This window comes from Osmerus eperlanus, chromosome 11 (genome assembly GCF_963692335.1).
Source record: "Osmerus eperlanus chromosome 11, fOsmEpe2.1, whole genome shotgun sequence".
Lineage (NCBI taxonomy): Eukaryota > Metazoa > Chordata > Actinopteri > Osmeriformes > Osmeridae > Osmerus > Osmerus eperlanus.
The window spans coordinates 6,459,898-6,479,235 of NC_085028.1; the positions used below are offsets into that span (position 1 = coordinate 6,459,898).

The 19,338-nt window shown below is 44.9% G+C and overlaps 3 protein-coding genes across 7 annotated transcripts in view; 2 read left to right on the plus strand and 1 right to left on the minus strand.

Annotated features, from left to right (window-relative positions):
* Nucleotides 1–1,288: 1,288 nt before the first annotated feature.
* Nucleotides 1,289–6,097, minus strand: LOC134029634 (uncharacterized). 3 transcript variants are annotated; one of them, XM_062473885.1, is made up of 5 exons: nucleotides 5,766–6,097; nucleotides 5,560–5,620; nucleotides 4,853–5,083; nucleotides 3,368–4,523; nucleotides 1,289–2,525 (listed from the first exon to the last, which is right to left on the minus strand). In XM_062473885.1, exons 3-5 carry the CDS (start codon nucleotides 4,983–4,985, stop codon nucleotides 2,339–2,341), a joined length of 1,476 nt encoding a protein of 491 aa, XP_062329869.1. In that variant the 5' UTR covers nucleotides 4,986–5,083; nucleotides 5,560–5,620; nucleotides 5,766–6,097; the 3' UTR covers nucleotides 1,289–2,338. The 3 variants fall into 3 exon arrangements, with proteins under 3 accessions (XP_062329869.1, XP_062329870.1, XP_062329872.1); XM_062473886.1 differs by lacking the exon at nucleotides 5,766–6,097 and having other exon boundaries at nucleotides 4,853–5,051; nucleotides 5,560–5,759; XM_062473888.1 differs by lacking the exons at nucleotides 5,560–5,620; nucleotides 5,766–6,097 and having other exon boundaries at nucleotides 4,773–4,892.
* An 814-nt stretch (nucleotides 6,098–6,911) lies between these two features.
* On the plus strand, nucleotides 6,912–11,573 carry LOC134029059 (CD276 antigen-like). Of its 2 annotated transcripts, XM_062473032.1 has the most exons (5): nucleotides 6,912–7,664; nucleotides 8,174–8,290; nucleotides 9,151–9,510; nucleotides 10,054–10,395; nucleotides 10,950–11,573. In XM_062473032.1, the coding sequence occupies exons 1-5, from the start codon at nucleotides 7,610–7,612 to the stop codon at nucleotides 11,066–11,068; spliced, it is 993 nt and encodes a 330-aa protein (XP_062329016.1). In that variant the 5' UTR covers nucleotides 6,912–7,609; the 3' UTR covers nucleotides 11,069–11,573. The 2 variants fall into 2 exon arrangements, with proteins under 2 accessions (XP_062329016.1, XP_062329017.1); XM_062473033.1 differs by lacking the exons at nucleotides 6,912–7,664; nucleotides 8,174–8,290 and adding an exon at nucleotides 8,355–8,713 and having other exon boundaries at nucleotides 10,950–11,567.
* A 215-nt stretch (nucleotides 11,574–11,788) lies between these two features.
* Nucleotides 11,789–19,338, plus strand: part of LOC134028745 (alpha-2-macroglobulin-like) — a 15,843-nt gene continuing 8,293 nt past the window's right edge. Inside the window, exons 1-18 of one of the 2 annotated variants that reach the window (XM_062472517.1) lie at nucleotides 11,789–11,985; nucleotides 12,526–12,709; nucleotides 13,939–14,095; nucleotides 14,199–14,251; nucleotides 14,604–14,624; nucleotides 15,451–15,619; nucleotides 15,769–15,853; nucleotides 15,954–16,080; nucleotides 16,206–16,320; nucleotides 16,583–16,692; nucleotides 16,880–17,044; nucleotides 17,204–17,440; nucleotides 17,589–17,652; nucleotides 17,759–17,904; nucleotides 18,017–18,166; nucleotides 18,307–18,522; nucleotides 18,734–18,833; nucleotides 19,016–19,142. In XM_062472517.1, the coding sequence (XP_062328501.1) occupies nucleotides 11,897–11,985; nucleotides 12,526–12,709; nucleotides 13,939–14,095; nucleotides 14,199–14,251; nucleotides 14,604–14,624; nucleotides 15,451–15,619; nucleotides 15,769–15,853; nucleotides 15,954–16,080; nucleotides 16,206–16,320; nucleotides 16,583–16,692; nucleotides 16,880–17,044; nucleotides 17,204–17,440; nucleotides 17,589–17,652; nucleotides 17,759–17,904; nucleotides 18,017–18,166; nucleotides 18,307–18,522; nucleotides 18,734–18,833; nucleotides 19,016–19,142 (2,315 nt within the window). In that variant the 5' untranslated portion in view covers nucleotides 11,789–11,896. The remainder of the gene's footprint in view (nucleotides 11,986–12,525; nucleotides 12,710–13,938; nucleotides 14,096–14,198; nucleotides 14,252–14,603; nucleotides 14,625–15,450; nucleotides 15,620–15,768; nucleotides 15,854–15,953; nucleotides 16,081–16,205; nucleotides 16,321–16,582; nucleotides 16,693–16,879; nucleotides 17,045–17,203; nucleotides 17,441–17,588; nucleotides 17,653–17,758; nucleotides 17,905–18,016; nucleotides 18,167–18,306; nucleotides 18,523–18,733; nucleotides 18,834–19,015; nucleotides 19,143–19,338) is intronic. The other variant, XM_062472518.1, reaches the window with a different exon arrangement.

Consider the following 19,338-nt stretch of genomic DNA (forward strand, 5'->3'; position numbering starts at 1 on the left):
TCGCTTTGGTACTATTTTCACAAGTAAGGTGTACATTTTCAAAACTCTTAGTACAAAGATCCAAACTGATCACACTTGTAACGCAGCTAGTCATTCTTTCAAAACCTGATGGAATGCTTTCAGTCAGTTGCACATGTTTTCCAGTCCACATAATCATTGTTTCAAACACAAGATCATTGTAATATGTAATGGGAACATTTGGTTTAATCTCCGAAACACAACAGTATGATCTTCTTTCAGTTTAGTACTTTTAACAATCAGTTCATCCAACAGCAAACAATGCAAGATACATGTTTCAAATCGGCCTTAGAAGTGCTGAAATTAATATGCTACAGTACTATGTAAAAGACAGATTACACAGTTTCACATTAGGCAATACACTTACATTACTCACATTTACATAATAAATAATAATTTCCAAAATATCCATCCTATGTGTAATCAAGTGAAGGATCAATGAAGACATTGTTCATCATTTGGGCAAATTACATAGTTTTTACTATTTTTCAGATATAATTGTAACATAGGTATACTTTCTATTACAGTATGTAACTAAATGAGAACAAAACATAACATTTAGAGGCCCCATGCCCACCTCTCTGACCTCTGTTGGTGCCCATGCCCACCTCTCTGACGGATCCCTTGTCCACGAGCTCTTCCAATTCCTTGCTGTCTATCCTGCTATGTTGAAAGAAATTGCCAGTGTTTACGCCCCCAGCTTTGATGACACACTGATTAGGTGTCGTGAAAAAGTGATTGTGTATTTTGTGCATTGTACTTTGTCAATTGAACATGTGATTACATGTTTGAAAAAACAGACTTTTTGATGATCTGCTTTGAGTTTTGTACTAACAGTTGTGAGGTTTTACCACATACTTATGAAAATAGTACCAAAGCGAATAAAAAAAACTGTAACCGGCCTGTTTGACTTTTAGCCATGGGACTTTCCTTACTGACACTATAACAAACACACATACACACACACAAAACACACACACACATACATAGGTACATATATACATTTACCACACACACACATCAATACACACATATAAACATACCACACACACACAAAAACACACGTATGCACACACACAAAGCACGTCACTACCCATTACACTGTTACAGTAACATCGTATTAGGTTTATTAGGGTTCTGTGTGTTCTGTATACAAACAAAATAGGAACACTGTATTAGGGTTATTTGGGATTGTGGGGTGTTCTGTGCACATGATCATAACACTGCATTAGGAACATACATGGTAAAAACAATAAGTGACACAACAAAGTTAAGGGTACAACACAATTGCTTTATTTGGCTGTTGTTTACCTGATCAGTTCCTGACAGTAACATGTATTGAACTCTACGGCCTGAATTTGAACAAATCAGAATTAGATTGTCATAAAGTCACAGACAGTTACTCGACAACAATTTCAATGTCGTGTCAACGGATGATTGTTTGTTCGCAAGTACAGCCAAGATAGAGCGGAAGGGGAAAAGCTAGTGGACGCCATGTTTGTTCTCCTCCTCGCATACAAAAACCCAACCTGAGAATGAGAAGGGGTTTAAAGCTCTGTCTGATGTCGGCAGTTGACGAGACTATGTAAGGTCCCTCAAGTATGTGCTCTGTGGGAGGTTGTTAGTTAAGCCATGCAGATAACGGAATATCGCCTTCATCAAATAACAATCACACATGCTTTTCCAAAATCATACATGCATTAGCTACTTCGGGCTCGTCCTTGTGAGTCGGCACAAACACTATACAGTTTGAGAGAGAAGTGGTAGCATCGGGTTATAATGATAAAGAACATTTGCACAGCATTGAAATTGAAAACATTTCCCTGGCAATCCATTAAACTCAGACTGGGTGAGGCAAAAACGATCAAACTGACAAAATGAAATCAAAATGTCCAACAATATAGCAAGTAGCAGCCTTGACGCCACCCACCACATATCACTATGCAACAAGCAAACCTCTGTTCAATCACTGCTACTTCTACTGTCCAGACAGCTTGTGTAAACGGCCAGACACAGCAAGCTCAGCCTCCATGGTCACAAGGCCGGGAGCTTGGGTCAGGTTATCACAGTGGTAACGGACATGTCCAGGGTTACCCTCCTCGCCCTGGTGAGACTGGATCTGCCCACCCAGGTACACATTCCGGAAAGGTGTTTGTGTTGATTCGTCCTCCTCTTGGAGCAATAGTAAAGCGGTCGTCATGTCATTCGTTTGAAGAAAAACTACCGAAATCATGCAACTATCGTGTGGCCGGTCGGACAGTGGAACGACCAGGCAGTTCTGGGTCCTAGTGCTGGCGGGGTTCAAGCTGCCACGGGATGCTCAGGCACTGCCATCCTGTTTGAGGCGCTGGCTGCGGGCCTTGTATACCTCTATGAGGAGGTCCTTGACGTACTGGATCTCTCTCTCCACCGACTCCGCCTTGTCTCTCAGCTCCCGGTTCTGCCCCTCCAGACCATGTAGCTCCTCCTCCAGACAGTCGAGCTCCGCCCGTTTACGCACCCGATACCTGGGGAGGAGAGAGGGCAGGGAAATCAGCCAAGTAGGGATGGTGGGTCCTGGGTAGGAAGGTGGGGGTCGCACTTTCTGATGTGAAGGACAAATGTCTAAAGCCACAGTCATCAAGTGGTCCTGTCATAATCCTCACATCCTCCTAACATCCTCATTCAAATTTGGAAAACCTATTCTCTAAATGTAGAATCGTGTGTACTTTTAATTGCTCTGATACTGCAGTATGAAATAAATAAATAAATAAAAACATTTATAAATAGAAAGCAGTTTTTTGTTTTTTTTTGGCTAGGGAAGGAGGAAAGATTCAGTATACAACTGTCTCTGTCTGAGTCTCCAGGGTCTGACCTGGCTTCCTCTCCGTGCCTCCTTCACCACACAGAGGAGACCCCCGCCTCGGGTCCTCAACATCCTGATGTTCACGTCACAAACATCATGCAAACAGACTGGACCTAACTTCTCAACTGATTTTTACCACGTATTTTGGGGGAACAATTAACAGAATTACACTGAAAGGAACAGACCTATTAACTGATTTAGAACACATGTATAAGATCACAGACACCATGATATTACTGTACGATAAAACCCCAGTAACAACACTGTAGGAGCCATTGAGCCACTATAAACACAGTATTGAAAGTAACTAAATGTTATATGTTAGTACCTTCTTATGCAGTGAAATATCTGACTGCATTATAGTGACTTATTACAGTATTTGATTTAATTTACATTTAGTCAATTAGCAGAAGTTTATTCAAAGCATAAGTGACCAACTAGAATTTTTTTGTGCACCCTCATGCATGATCCAAGATACTTCGGAAAATACAGAAACCGGTTTACCTGTGAGCAGCGGTCTTGTTCTGGTCTCTCTTCTTTTGCCTGCGTTCTCCAGTCGGGGGCTCCAGAGGGGGCGTGGCCAGCAGCACCGAGTCGTCCTTTAGCCTGGGGGGGGCGGGGCGCTGGAGGGGACCCCCCACCATAGGCCCTTCCCCCCCTCCCCCTCTGGACAGACATTCATAGCTTTGGTCTGAAAGGCATTCTGGGTAGAGGTAGTGGGCGTGCACAGGCTCCACAGCATGTGCCTGAGTCGGCTGCTCCAGCTCAGCTATGAAGCTGTGGTAAGGCTCTGCGGTGGCCAGCGATTGGTGGAAGTAGCCCTCGCCGCCAAGCTGCTCCTGGGCAGCCGTTCCAGCACCAGGGAGTCCGCCATCTTTGTTGCAGTGCAGGACCTCGATTCCCGGGGCATCGTAAGCGGCCCCGACTTTCGCGCTGCCGTGCATCAACTGTCCTTCTCTCTTGTGGCTATCGAAGGAGCCTCCCAGACAAAACCCTCGGGCAATCTCTTCGCTGCAAAACATTCCTTCTGAAAAACAGTAACTTTCCTCCTCTTTCAACATTAAAGCACATTCTCTGACCTTCTTCACACTAGCGATGCTCTTCACGCTCGTCTTCAGGGTGGGGTAGTGGCTCTCTGGGCTCCCTGAGTAACTGCCCTTGGAGCTCCACAGCTCGTGCCCCACTTCCTGTCCGACTTTCACTGATTCCGGAGACATTCTCCTGCTGTTGTTGTGGTAACGGTGGTAGCTGTAAGGGGCGGGTCTCGGCATTTTAGGTCTGGCAATTGGACCGCCACAAAAGCCTGCCAGGTCGAGTTCCCCTGTTGCCAAGGTAACAACCACAGGACTGGTTTCTGATTGGCTGGTGCTGTACGAAGTGTAGGGTAGCTGGTAGTATGACTGGGAGCCCATATTTTGGGCGCTTCTGTCACATTTTGAGGATTTTTCCAGTTTGTTGGCCGAGGACTCGGAGCGGAAATAGTCCTCGAGTTGGGCCAGCTCCTCCTGCAGCAGAGAGGTCATGACCTCCAGGTCTGAGGGCACCTTGACATCCTGCTCCAGAGGTGAGGGCGGTAGGGACGAGCTGGGAGAGGACTCAGTCGTCGACACAAACGAAGACAAATCAACTTTTTCAGTCATCCAGTCTGTCTGACCATCACCTGCGAAAAAACACAATTTGCGTTAAAATCATAAAACATCACGATAAACAGAAACCGTGACAAATGTGGAACAAAAAAATATTTTATTGAAGCGACAAATGATGACTATGCTGCAAACTGGTAAGAACAGTTTTTTTCATCCAAATGGATAAATGAAAAATCAAAACAGAAAAAAAAACTAACCGATCACTTGAAAATGATTGAACAACATTGTCTGCACTCGATAAATATCCACTTAGCTGTACTCACTGTACGACATTGGCCCCGTGCTGCACTGCGGCTCCTGCCAGGAATGTGGAAAAATAAAAAAGCGTCTTGGCGAAACTCACCAATTAAATGTTGCCTCTCCGGTGACTCCGCCCCCCTCTCGTCCCCTGATTGGCTAGCCAGTTGGGGAGAGGGAATGATGGGGTCGACCATGCGAACAAGAGGAACCTTCTTGCGAAGGATCGATGCCAGCATCTTGCTTTCTTTTTTGGTCAAAACGTTGAAATGCACCAAATTTTAAAGAGATGGGGCCAAGCGTCACTATGGACAAAATGGAGGAAAAACTTGGAGACCTGTAGGACAAATAAATATCAGTATCATTCCTGCAATTCCATATTACCCAACATCAATTTCACCTTTTCACACATCTGAAACCATGGCTAGAACACCTGCTGGAATGGGTTGAAATCACTTTTTTAGGTGGCAACATTTTCTTGAAACATGGCATCCATTGACATTGTTGTTTAGATAACGATGACTATGATGACAGTCACCCCAAGTCTGATAATGTCTATTAAATGTGAAGAACATTCCTCATTATGTTGTTAATATGACTATAACCTAATATAAATATTGTATGTTTAAACTATATTAATAAACATTTTATTGATTATTCAAAGTTTGAGAGATGGGTTTTTTTAAATGTCAGGACTCAAAAAGGCATTTTTATCCAAAAGTGACTGTAACATAAATTCCCAATGAATATGACTACTTAATGACTTAATTTACATTTATGCATGGTCAAAGACATTCAATAAGGTTCACTTACCCCATTCTTCCTGTCTAGGTTGGTTGGTCTTGAAGTGCGTTGCAGATGCAAAGCACAACGACTGTAGAGGTAACAAGAACAACAGTTTAGAGAACCATAATTTCCTTGGGACGCAAGGACTTCACATGAAGTGATATTAAGACGGGTTGTGCTGCGGACAGAAAGTTTTTAAATCCTCTACTTCTTCTCGAACTCCTAAAACCGACCTTATCACAATGTACAAATCCTTCCGCACTGTACGTATAGTTAAACTCTACGTCATGATCCGAGGGACTTTCCGGTTAGTTCCCTGTGTGTTTTTCCTAAGCACACAATATGAAACAGAAGAAATAAGCCAAATTTGGGTTCATACCAAACATATGGCGCAATTTATTCCAATGAACGATAACTACTAAACACACCCAGATCAGTTACTCCAGCAAAGTGTGGTTGCCTATCTTTAAAAGCGTTATCAAGCCAGATAACAATACAACAAAGATACGCTTCCTAGTGCTACAAAGATATACATAACGTAGAAACAGTCCCTTGCAACAGGCTGTGTATAACGGCACTAGCTGATGTTTATTACAAGGAACTATTTAATCTCACGCCAGAGAGGAAGGACACAGTCTTGCAGTTGGAAGGTGTAACTTTAGTTGCAGTCCTGTTGCATCAGACCCGCAGGGGATTCGCTGAATGCTGTAACAATGTGGCCGCACCATTGGTTTATAGAGGAAGAACGCTATTGGTCGGTAATCGAGTGTTCAATGACTTTCAATTGTCACGGATCGCCTTAAGTGGTGTTTTGTTTTTACTCTAATAAGTGTGTCTTCAAGGTCTTAGAGGACTACAGAGAACATTTTCTCTGCTTAACCTGTAGCACGCAGCCCTAATACATGCCTCACATGAAATATTTTAAAAATAACCTGTTATATCACTCAATCACCCCCCCCCCAAAAAATAAAATAAATAAATCTAAATAAAATTACAAACACTACAGTGTTTTTACTTTTGCGTGTTGAAAGTCTACAAAGCAACACTTATCTGCTGTAATGTAATTTTCAGATGTTTCCGGTTGAGAGGAAATATTTGACAGTGCCACATTACCTAATACAATCTGAAAACACAGACTCTTTTAGCACTGTAGATTTCAGGCAGACCTCTGATGTTTTCCAGGGGGGGGGCTCTCTGCTGGTCACCAGCATCCGAGGACACAAGCAAGGGCAGAGATGAAGATGCCAGCGTGAACCCTCATTAGTATCCCTCAGCATCCCTCTCAGTCTGTGGATTCTCTCCTCCATCCAGTTTGCCCCCCCACCCCTTCTTTCTAGATTCCACAACCCCCAGAGCTACTACTCCCATGCTTCCTCCTGTCCTGCCCTCTCCCACCCCCACCTTTCCTATCCTCCAAAATTGGATGGGGGTTGCTTCATCTCCCTGTTGCTATAGTAATAAGGAACACTGCCCCTAGTTTATTATTTATTTTTTATATGGCACATCTGTTGCCAGGGATTTACGACGTGTCCATCTGTTTGTTGACATTTATTTCTACTATTACAGTATCCCAAACATCGGGTCTCCTCCTATCTCACTCCGTATATGTAAAGTCAGACAGTTAGACTCCTCCTCATTGCGTTCTACATGCATCATTTGTGTAACCTGTTTTACATTAAAACCACACAATGACACATTGAACACACAGGTTTGGGTTCTGGGTTTCTCATTATTGTGGTGGAAGTCCACCAACAGAGAGATACACAGGAAATATGAGATTATGAATCAAGATTATATTACAGTACATGCATTTGTTTTCTCAAATGACAATGACAGTTGATAAGTAACATAATGCTTTGGCTACAGTTAGATTGCATTACAAAAATATGAACAAAATGACAAAATAGATTTAAGATTCAAGTGTTCAGGCCATTCCAGTGTGTGAACATGCTGTTGCAGCTCTTTCATTGTGTGGATGACATGATCTGAACCTTCTTCTCTTGCTGCAGTGAAATCATTGCCTGTTTTGTGAAGGGTATTGCTTTACAGCTCCTTCGCGCTGCACGCCAGTGGTGGGATGGGAGACAGCTACTGTGTGGAGGAGAGAACCAGGCCTGCGCTGGGGCATGTTGGTAGGAGTTACACCATCATTTCATCACCAGCTCCCTGTGAATTCTGCTTATATTAACTTTTTACATGGATTGGCAACACAAAGACAGAGAGAGAGAATGGGAAATGTAGTAGAGAGAGAGAGAAATAGAGAGAGACATAGAGAGAGAAATAGAGAGACAGAGGGAGAGAGAGAGAGAGAGAGAGAGAGAGAGAGAGAGAGAGAGAGAGAGAGAGAGAGAGAGAGAGAGAGAGAGAGAGAGAGAGAGAAAGAGAGCGAGCGAGAGAAAGACAGGGATGAGGCTTGAAGGTTAACTTTAACCGAAACACAATGGCTTAGTTCTTTTCCGCAGTCCGCCCACACCTGTTATCACTGTTTACAGAGCCTTTATGGAAGACACATACACCATGTAAAGAGGTTCTCCTAATGTTGCATGTCAAAAAACAACAAGTGTTTTGTGAGGCAGCAGCCCTTATCAACAGCCTAACATGTTTGCCTGGGCGTGAGAGAACACCCATTGTTTTCGGCCAGCCAGGTGTTCAGTAGCCCTGAGGAAGGGTAGAGAAGAGAGTCAGGTTCCCTCACTCTCACAGAGAGCGGAGGAATATCAAGACGTGATCCGATCAACAACAACACTCTTGTTTTACGGTGAGTTGCTGTTGCATCAATTTAAACACAATGATCCCTTAAACTCAACACACCTGCTTGGTGATTCATAGATTACATGTTTGCTCAAAGGTAGGTTGTGTGGTGTGTTAGGATTGGACAAACGTTGATAGTACTTGGAAGAGAAACTGAATACAAATAGCTGAGTATAGTAGAGGTACTCCACACACTTTAAACTGTGTACAAAGATTGCTTTGGAAACAGTAGACTGCTTTCTGGAAATACTGGTTTTATTGGCATTGCCTTTTTTTTGTTTTATTTCACTTGTGTGTTGGAAATGGATTGTTCTAAATGTACTTTTTTCCCTTTCAACAGTATCTTCATTTGTTTGAAAGAATTGTGAGGAAATGCTTTGTATTTTCCTTCAAATCATCGTCATCTTGCTCATTCTGGGGTATTTTAGAGGTGTGTGTGGGTAAGGTTTTGATACTACCGCAAACAGTATCATGTATGACTTTTTCCACTTTTTTCAAACCTGGTTAGTGAGGTATTCAACTGTTCAATACACCTTCACTGGACCCACCCCCCCCCCCACACACACACACACTCACACACAAAAACACACACTTGTACTGTATAAAAAAAAACTGACTTCATTGACATAACCACTGAAATAGTATTAGAACTGTCCTTGCTGATATTCTGTACTTACTACTTGCTACATAAAAAATGGTGTGTGTCGCTATGGATAAAAGCATCTGCTGAGTGTAACAGTAATGTATTCAGTTATCAGACACCTTTATCCAAAGCCTAGTACAGACAGGGATTTAAACCTGCAGTCAAATGCTCCACCACTGAACCACACCCTTTCCCATGTCAAACATATCCCTAACTACATCCAGATTCAAGCTGTCTGAAAATCACAACCAGCCAGACGTTGACTGAGGCTGTTTTAGGAGAGACTGTCCTCCTGCCCTGCCACTTCTCTCCCCCCACCCTCCACCCTTCCCTCGAGCTCATCTGGACAAGACGGACTCCCCAGGTGCAGCACAATGTCTTCCACCTGAAGGGAAGCCAGCCGTTGTTAAAGACCCAGGACCAGGGTTACCGCGGCCGGGTGTCGATGAACCAGGGCAGGCTGGGAGAGGGCGATGCCAGCCTCCTGCTCGACAACACCACCCTCTGGGATGAAGGGGACTACGAGTGCTTCCTCTTCTCGGGCTCAGACTATGCTGACGTTAACATTCAGCTCCAACTCACTGGTGAGACTTGCTAAACCAATCCAGAGACACCATTAATGCAATATGAATCTATGCCCTACAGTAGAACATAAAAAAGTACAATACAGTGTGCAATGCAATCAAGTGTGAAATCATAACACACAATACCCAACCAGTCTGTTGCAATGTGCTACAAGAAGTGATATGTTAAGATATGGTTAGATACGTTCAAATGAGTTGTGATATGCCAGGATCTATATGACATGCTATGGCACAATATGTGACATATGAAACAATATGTGACATATGACACACTGTGACATATGACACACTATGACATGAACATTTGAATTGAAAATACGATTCAATGTTATGATGTGTTTTGATCAACCTCGCCCAACAGCTTCACAGTGTGCTTTACAGTGAGAACAGGATATCTATCATCCTGCTTCTAGTTCCCCTGTGTTTTCGTGACTGCAGACACAGCTGTAGCAGTAATTCCAAGTCTCTGATGGTGGAGCTGGAGGGGTGTGAGATTGTGTTATCATAGCAGTTCAAACAATGTGTTCTTCCTGCGTCCCCCAGCCCCATACTCCCAGCCTACCATAGCGTGTGAGCCCCGGCCCAGGGAAGCTCATCGACGTGACGGCACGCTCATGCGGTGCCAGAGCACCGGGGGTTACCCTGAAGCTGAGATGAGCTGGGTCCTCCACGACCAGATGGTTGTCAACAGCAGCGAGGTTCGGAACCTGTCCCGGGACAGCCGGGGCAGATTCAGCCTCCAGATTAGCGCCGTCTGGTTCCCTGGAGATCTCGAGGAACCTGGAGAACGGAGCAGTAACTGGGTCACCTGCTCAGTCTACAACCCCAGAGGGAACCAGACTGTGAGCAGCACAGCTACTTGTGATATCAGCCCCACACACCCAGGTATAGTACAGACACACATGCGTATGTGGGTATGCAGATACTGTATATATCCCAAAGAAAAATTGCAGCGTTTCAGCAGTCTAATTAAAAATATAGAAGATAGCTCGATCTGGTTCTCGATGAGTGGGAACCAGACAATTTCCTCACAGAACTGCACTGTTATATGACACCTGCCCCACATATCCAGGTACATCAGCCCCATTCACATGGCCACACATTTACGCTTACTATTAAGGAGACATAAAATACAAGAAAGCCGATTCATTACATTTTCCGTATCAATACTGGAAGCTATCTTCTCAATTTAAGAGGCCTTTCAGCATATCATGGCAGGACAATCAATGTCAAATGAGCCCATCCCGAGAATGGAGATTTAAAATCATAGGTTCTGCTTCCTACTGAGCTTGACTCTGCTGCCTCCTGCTGTCCCAGAGTGAAACAGTCAGGTGGACTGTAGGTAGGGGCTTTGTGAAAGACTAGGAGATAACACACCTGTTACAGGATAGATAGGATAGGATAACACAGACAGACAGACATTTTTTTTCTCCCTCCAGGACATATTACGAGTCCCAAACATGAGAGGAGTCGACTTGGAGTCCTGGCAGCTGCTCTGATATGGGCTGCTTCAGTGTGTCTCTGCCTGCTGAATGGGGCCTGGAGGTCCTGTCACTAGAATAGCTATGTGCATGTGTGTTGGTGCTTCTGTTTGTGTCCTCATTAGAAACTAAAACCCAAAACTAGGTGCGAAGACTGTATATTTTACAATGTTACATTAGATAATGTTGTTGTTGTTGTTGTTTCGTTCTTAGAACAGAAAATAAAAACATTGTGTTACTCATCCCCTGAAATGAACGTTGTAGCCAACCAATGATTCTAAGAATTTACTGTCCTTCTTTCTGACAAACAGCATCATGTTTCCAATAGCCGAGAGCTATTGAAAACATAGCTGAGGTAGGAAGATATATTGGAAACAAGTCAGAAATGAAAAATACATAACAGAACGATATTGGGAACACATTACTGTGTCTTGTGGCATTTTGCTTTATTAAAAACCTGCCTTTGATCCCATATGATCACATAGTGAGATAGCATATCCATCTGAGGTTTTGATATCCGCTGGAACATTACTGGTAGCCTACATTCCTTTTCACCACATTACTTTTTCAGTGTCTGAAAAATGCTTGACCTTCCCCGCACACAGACATGCATGCACAAACCAGTCATTCTTTGTGAGTCCAACTATTCGCAGGGCTGGAGCTTTTGGGATTTTTTTTTTTTTTTTACAGAGAGAGCAGGAGAGAGCAGGAGAGAGAAGAGAAGAGGGAGGAGACTGCTGAAAACCAACCGTTTTGGAAGGGAGTGACGGGGGGAAGCGAGGTATAAACACCACTGTTTCCGAAAGTTTTCTGACCCTCGTGAGTAACCGCGGGTGGCCAACACATTTTTAAAAGTGCGCAGGAAGAGCTTCTGCAGCGGACAGAAACGCACAGTGAACGCAGCGATGTGTCCTGCACCCAAAATGATCTGCGTCCTTCTTGTGATCGCATCTGCGCTGATACAAACTGCGACATCGCGCAACTTCAATGAATCGTAAGTATGAGGCTTCTTAGAAAATACGACTTAATTTTTTTATAGGAAACAATTTGTTATTTTCTGTTGCTGACGAAATCATCTTAGTGTACCATACGTGCGGAGTCACAGGTGTGTTGAAGGAAACGTAACGGGGAATTTTTGTTCTGGCCTTTTTAGAGCAACAAAACCAACTTGTCACTGCGTGTAGTTCTTATCGTCATTGGATTAACTGACAATGATGAGGAATGGCCTTAAGACACAATCACTATTATTCAACAGTGCACCCTCGCCACGACTAATCAACGTCTTACCTCCCTGCCCAAGTTATGTACAGATCATACTAATTGGTGGAATGAGGAAAAGTCTAAATATACAGATGTCCAAAATGCTAACTCATCATTGTTCCCAACATACCAGCCCAGCCTGTCTGACGTCAACAACACTGACTAAGCTGAAATATTACTTCAATGAATGTTTATAGATGGTCCTTCTGACTGTGGTACATGACAACATCTTGACATATAATTATTTCCGTCTCTCCTACCCTCTCCTCTGCAGTATCTACATGGTGACCATGAGCTCCCAGGTGGTGGGAGGCGGGATGGAGACTGTGTGTGCCCACGTTCATGGCCCCACAGAGCCCCTCTCCCTCAGGGTGATCCTGAAGCTGAAGCAGGCCAACGCCACCCTGCTGGAGGAGACTGGGGTCTCCCAGGACTACTACCGCTGCGTGTCCTTCCAGGTATCCCTTCATCTACCCATGATCTGACCTGAGATCGGTTATACCTGATTCTACCCATGATCTGACCTGAGATCGGTTATACCTGCCTCTTCCCATGATCTGAGCTGAGACCTGCCTCTTCCCATGATCTGACCTGAGATCAGGTATACCTTAATCTACCCATGATCTGACCTGGAAGACAGAGCAGAGTTTGAACATTTAGTTTTTGTAAAGTATGACGTATGATAATTTACCCAAAAGGCCCAACAACAGGACCCGACCCAGCAGCTGCAGCCGTTGAGTCACTCTCTCTCTCTCTCTCTCTCTCTCTCTCTCTCTCTCTCTCTCTCTCTCTCTCTCTCTCTCTCTCTCTGTCTCTGTCTCTGTCTCTGTCTCTGTCTCTCTCTCTGTCTCTCTCTCTGTCTCTCTCTATCTTTTCCCCTCTGCCTCTCCCCCTCTGCCTGAGTTATGTAATCAGCCACAGATTGATCTTACTTCAGCCGTTGTTTTCAGGTCACAGAGAGGTTCTACGGGTGTATCAGAGGATCAGCATTGGTGCTGGGATCTGATTGATTGTGATACTCGGTCTAAACAAAGATCTCTTTTAACTGGAGCAGACCCTGCATTCCATTGAAAATGTTAACCTCCACCCCTCCTCCCAACCTCCTTATCTCCACTCCTATCCCCCTCCTCACAACCCACTCATCTCCTCTCCTCACCCCCCTCTTTTCCAACCCTTTTATATTTCCACCCCCACCCCTCTCCACCCAGTTTCCAGTCCCAACCCCCACCCTCGGGTTCTCTGTTACTGTGACTCTTATGTAAGGGATCAGCAGGAGCTAGTGAGAACCCAGAACCCACCACAGGTATTCTTTTGGTTTGGAGGCCACTGCTGCAGAGTACTTTTCACTGCCTAAGATCAGAAAGGCATGCAGGCAGGTTGACACCAGAGCACTCTGATAGGGGACTCATTGATTTAGTCCGACCGACAAATAGATCTGTGTTGTTTCACCAACCATTGGAATGCACATTTTGATCAGTTCAAGATTTGTAAGAGCTTGAGAAAGACCCTGAAATCATGTTTACTTTAGACAGCTTTGTGTTGAGGAGATATAGCAAGTCTTTGGTTCTCCAGCTTTATTGTCCTTCATCTTACTAACTCACCAATCGACCATGTTTCTGTTGTACTGGTACCATAAGTGTCACAACCCCAGAGTCTTAGATCTGAAGTGTGCATGCGTGTCTTGCAGGTCCCCCCTGTGGGCCGTGAGACTGTGGCCACTCTCCATGTCTCAGTGACCGGAGAGAAGGACTCCATGAGCAAGAAGGCCAAGATCCTCATCAGACCCTCCACCTTCATCACCCTCGTCCAGACAGACAAGCCCATCTACAAACCTGGCCAGAAGGGTAGGAGACCATCAGCTGGTGTAACCTTAAATATTCAATGTAGGACAATACAGTGTAATTTGTAGTTCCTGTTTTTTGAGAATCTGTTTTCTGACCCTTTCAGTCCAGTTTCGAATTGTCTCGCTGGATTCCAGTTTTGTGCCATACAATCAGATGGTGAGCTGCTTCTTGTGTCTGGTGTTTCTGGGTTGACAAGTCTGTGATTTGTTTAATATACTTATGACCTCTGGAGTTAGTGGAAGAAGGCTGACAGGATGACAGTTCTTGCAGAAGGAGCAGTGCTGTTATCTAGGAAGGTCCTGATTCGGGATCACAGTTGTGGATCAAAGTTCAGATGTGCACTGTGTGTTAGAGGTGTGCTGGGTTTAGGGGGGTGCAGTGACCTGAAGTTTTGTTGATTTAGTCTGACAGAACTCGAACAGAGCGTGGGTGAAGGCAGAGTCTCTGACTCGCCCACACATACAGTATAATCTGACAATGCATAACACTGCTTCTCTCTTTTTTACAGTTTCAAACTGTGGAGCTTCAGGTAAGACTAGTTCATTTTGAAATACAAGCCCAAACAATGAGATGCATCTATAGATAGTCTATAAAACGATCTAGTCACGTTTATAAGAATAGATTTACCTTTAGAAGAATAGACTTCCTCTTAACCTCTTGGAAGGTGGACACCTCACATTATATTGACGAATTTGAAAAAATACATTTGTCACCTTGTGACAAATGTATGTATTCATTTAGCAGGCGCTTTCATCCAAAGTGTCAGTACAGGGGGGTATTGAACTTACAACCTCTGCAGTCAAATGCTCTAACCACTGAGCTATACCCATCCTATGACCCAACAATGTGAAAAACAACAGTGATATAGACACATTGTATATGCGCAGAAAGCTTATTCTCTTTCCCTTAGAAAATGCATTGGTTATATTGTGAGGGGCACAAGTGCACTAAGAACCATATGCAACACATTCATATTTGTGGACGTAGGCTATACAGTTTCTCGTGCAGACGTTTCTCGTACGGAAGTCCAAATAATAAGTACTCACCATTAGAAACCTTGTTTGCCATATTAACCCATGGTTCCAGTAATAACATGTAGCATGACCATACTTTTTGTCAGATATTTAGTTCACTACTTTTATTGACCATTGTCACAAACTTCATAATTCTTTCTTTCAAACAGTATCAACCATTAGTAATGATGTACATTTAATTTGAGCATGAAATATGAATTGTAAATTCACATTTTGGCCCCCATCCAAGAGGTTTAGATTCACCTTAAGTGTGCAGTTGAAGTTTACACGTTCTCTCTCTTGACACCAAACGGACTTTCAACATTTCTGATTGGTGCAAAGGACCCCAACTCCAACCGCATCGCTCAGTGGTTGAACCAATCAACAGTGAGCGGCATCCTGGACTTGTCCCACCCCACAACACCAGAGGCCACCCAGGGTGCCTACACCATCACCGCCTGGACTGACAAGGGCAAACAGACCAACCATTTCTTCGACATCAAGGAATATGGTCAGCCTTCTAGCTGTGTCTGTAATGGTGTTTTAATGTGTATATCCCTGTTTGTGACTGTGTTATTGCCTGTATCACTCTCTATCAGAGTCTGTAACAATGTATGTGTCTGGATATAGTTCTGTGCTCATTCCCTGCCCTCCTCTCAGTCCTTCCTAAGTACGAGGTGAAGGTCCAGCTACCCAGCGTCATCACCATCCTGGACACAGAGGCCACTCTCAGGGTCTGTGGAAAGTAAGTTCTCATGGAGATGGTGATGCCATCATAAGTCAACCAGGACACAGTCAATGGCCATCAAGCCAGGCAGTTTGACAGGTGTGTTGCTTCTCTTCAGGTACACGTATGGAAAGCCTGTCCTGGGTTCTGTGAAGGCTGAGGTCTGCAGGAAGAGGGGATACAGATACTACTGGCTATTGGACAGGGAAATCACCTCTGACATATGCATAAAGTATGAGATGACTGTGAGTAAGTTAGACCTGACCGCAGCCCTGGGCCACCCTGTGGGGTCTGTGAGGAACTGTTCCCTGCCTGGGTCTCTCTAGTAATATTAGCACACTCTTCCTCTTTTGTTTGGTTGATTGTGAAGACGGACAAAAGCGGCTGTGCAACACAAGTGGTGGATGTGACGCAGTTCAACCTGAACATGTCAGGCTTCCGGGACAGCTTCCAGGTGCAGGCAGAGATGGAGGAGTATGGGACAGGTAAGTTAGGAGGAGAAAAAGGAGGAGATGGAGGAGTACTGGACAAGTACGAGCTAAGAGAGCTAATGAGAGCATGGGGGAGGGAGGTGGTTGGAGAGGGCAGGGTGAAGTATGCGACAGGTACGAGAGGGGAAGGGGTGAAGGAGGAGGTGGAGAGAGAAGGAGCAGTAGAGGAGGGGAAGGAGGGATCAGAAAGAGGAGCAGGATAAAAGCATTGTTTTCCTTGTGACCCTTGACCCCCTGTTCCATGTTCTTCCTCCAGAGGTGGTCCTGAAGGGCAGCAGCAGCGCAACATTCTCCAGCGTGATCAGAAAGGTCACGTTTGAGGACGCCCCTTCAGCCTACAAGCCAGGCATCCCCTACCAGGGCAAGGTGACCAATGAGAAGCAACGACCGCAGATCTCATTGACCACATTATCCACTTTCTGTTATCAGTGACAGTGCTGATTACATCTGCGGGTGTTAAAGATAGCTTCTTTGGATCCAGAGGTCACTGATCCCACCTGCCCTGGTGTTCATCTCTAGTCCAGTCATCCCAGTATGCCCTGTGGGTTTCCAGATCAAGGTGGTGGGCCCAGACTCGTCTCCTGCAGCCAACGAGCTGGTCTACCTGTTCCTGCAGACTGGTGCCCCTGTGAATAACTGGACCCTGACCACAGACAGCAAGGGCATGGTCCCCTTCTCTCTGGACACCTCCCTTTGGAGTGAACATGTATCCCTACAGGTCTGCTCTCTCCCTACTGTATCGCCTTTTTACTTTATTTCTCTTTCTTTCTTTCTTTAACCCACCACCTTTCTTCCTCTCTCTTTTTCTATTTCTATCCTGGAGTTCAAAGTCCCCTCAACCCAGCTGTCTCTCCTCTCCACGTTTCTCTCCCTATAGGCTCGCACCAGGTTTAAAGAGGACAGGCATCCGTATGTTAGAGACCAACGCCTTCCAGAGTACGGCTCAGCCCACCACAGTCTCAAGGCCTTCTACTCCAAGAGCAAGAGCTTTGTGAGGATCCAGCAGGCCAGCCAGACCTTGTCCTGTGAGACAGACGCCACAGTGGGCGCCACCTACATCATCAGTGGGGAGGAGCTTAAGGAGGGCCAGAAGACTCTGGACTTCTTCTACATGGTGAGATAGTACAGACATGGGCGTCAAAGTGTGTGTGGGACTGACTACCCAGGGTCCCAATGGGGGGGAGGACCTTCAACCAAAATGCGGGGGGGGGCCCAAATTGCAATCTCTTGTGGTACTACAGTCGGTTGTGTTGTGGTTGCAGGTGATGTCAAGAGGCAGCGTTGTGCATCATGGACGCATACCTGTGACTGTGACGGAGCAGACAGGTACAGTCAATATCTGTCACTAAATTACCAGACAGTCTGACGTTGTACTGGGACCTAGAGCGAGAAGTCATTTCCATTTGCTTCTTGTGTGTTCCTCTGTCTCCAGTAAATAGAGGGGAGTTGAGTGTACCCCTTCAGAAGATGGTAGACCTTGCACCCTTCGCCCAGGTGGTTGTGTACACAGTCATGCCCAGCGGAGAGGCTGTGGCAGACAGCCAGGACTTCCCCATAAGGCTCTGCCTGAAGAACAAGGTAGGCTCCGGGTTACAGTAATAGTCAGTCCATCCATACAGTATGTCATCTTCTCCACATCCACTGTGTGCAGGTGCATACTCTGTACATAATGATGTGTGTTTGTGTGCAGGTTTCTCTGAGCTTCTCGTTGCCTCAGGAGCTCCCTGGGGAGAAGACGTCCCTGAGCCTGCAGGCTGCGCCTGGCTCTCTCTGCTCCATCAGGGCCATCGACCAGTCTGTCCTGCTGCTGAAGCCTGAAAAGGAGCTCAGTGTTAAATCTGTATGTTCTGACTGCACAGTGTAACCACACAGCGAGACCACACTCTGACCACATACAGACAACTGTTCTGACCTCACACTCTGACCTAACACACTGACCACAAACTAACATGTTTCCTATGAATCATTCTATCTGTGCAGGTGTACAAGCTGTTACCAGTCGATAAGCTGACTGGCTACCACTACTCCTTAGACGACAATGAACCATACCCCTGCCTGCCAATGCCACGATTGCCTTTCATGCCAGAACCAGAAGTAGAGCCTACTATCATACCAGCTGAAGACCCATCCAGCCGCAAGAAACGTTCCTTCTATGAACCTGTTCAAGACATGAACGACGTCTACAGCATCTTTAAAGTGAGAGGGCATATTGTAAAATGAGTGTTGACCTTCTATGGCCTATGAGAAGGATTTGTCTTTTGAGAATTTCTGCAGTTTTTTACATGATGGAGCCCATTGTGTGTTACATTGTTGCACTGGGTTTCTCTCATCAAAGTTAACCAACTCTGTCACCAGATAGACCTGTATAGTTCTTGATGTAGCTCCTCCTCTGTTTTCTTTCTTCCAGGATGTGGGAATTAAGATAATCACCAACTCCGAGGTGAAAAGACCTTATGACTGTATTGGTTATGCAGTTCAAATGTCATATAATAGCGAGGCCGAAGGTGGTAAGTTATCTATGCACTACTAACAAACTTCACTGTGATTGTTTGGTTGGGCGGTTCCTTCCTCTGTTCTCAACGAATGCCATGTTGTGTGTGAAAAGAATCCATTGGAAATTATGTAAAAAATTAATTGTGGCGAACCTACAGACAGATCATTTGAATTTAGAACATGATTAAAATGTTAGACGATGCAGATTGTATGCCAATGGCCGAAATGGTTCCAAAAGGTGGTAGAGGAAGAGCAGAAGAATCGCTGGAGACCGTGCGAACCTACTTCCCTGAGACCTGGATCTGGGATCTGGTGCCTGTTGGGTAGGCTCACTCAGATTACGTCCTAATACTGGTGATGATAAAAAAGAAGAATGTATTATGTTCAATGTAACTTGTCATCAGAATGACTTTAAAACTCTCAAAAGAAGAATCACGCACACAAAGCACGTATGATTCAGCATGTTCAAGCCACTAGTCTCTATTAACCCTAGAGACCAGCTCATAGACTAACCTGGCT

Bases quoted from the DNA above. Each gene is read 5' to 3' on its own strand.
- LOC134029634 (XM_062473885.1), bottom strand. From the start codon at position 4,985: ATGCTGGCATCGATCCTTCGCAAGAAGGTTCCTCTTGTTCGCATGGTC. The intron at 4,524-4,852 runs GTGAGTTTCGCC...GTTTTTTCGCAG, and splicing joins GGAGAGGCAACATTTAATTG to GTGATGGTCAGACAGACTGG. The intron at 2,526-3,367 runs GTAAACCGGTTT...TCTCCTCCCCAG, and splicing joins AACAAGACCGCTGCTCACAG to GTATCGGGTGCGTAAACGGG.
- LOC134029059 (XM_062473032.1), top strand. From the start codon at position 7,610: ATGGGAGACAGCTACTGTGTGGAGGAGAGAACCAGGCCTGCGCTGGGG. The intron at 8,291-9,150 runs GTGAGTTGCTGT...AACTACATCCAG, and splicing joins AACAACACTCTTGTTTTACG to ATTCAAGCTGTCTGAAAATC. The intron at 10,396-10,949 runs GTATAGTACAGA...TTCTCCCTCCAG, and splicing joins TATCAGCCCCACACACCCAG to GACATATTACGAGTCCCAAA.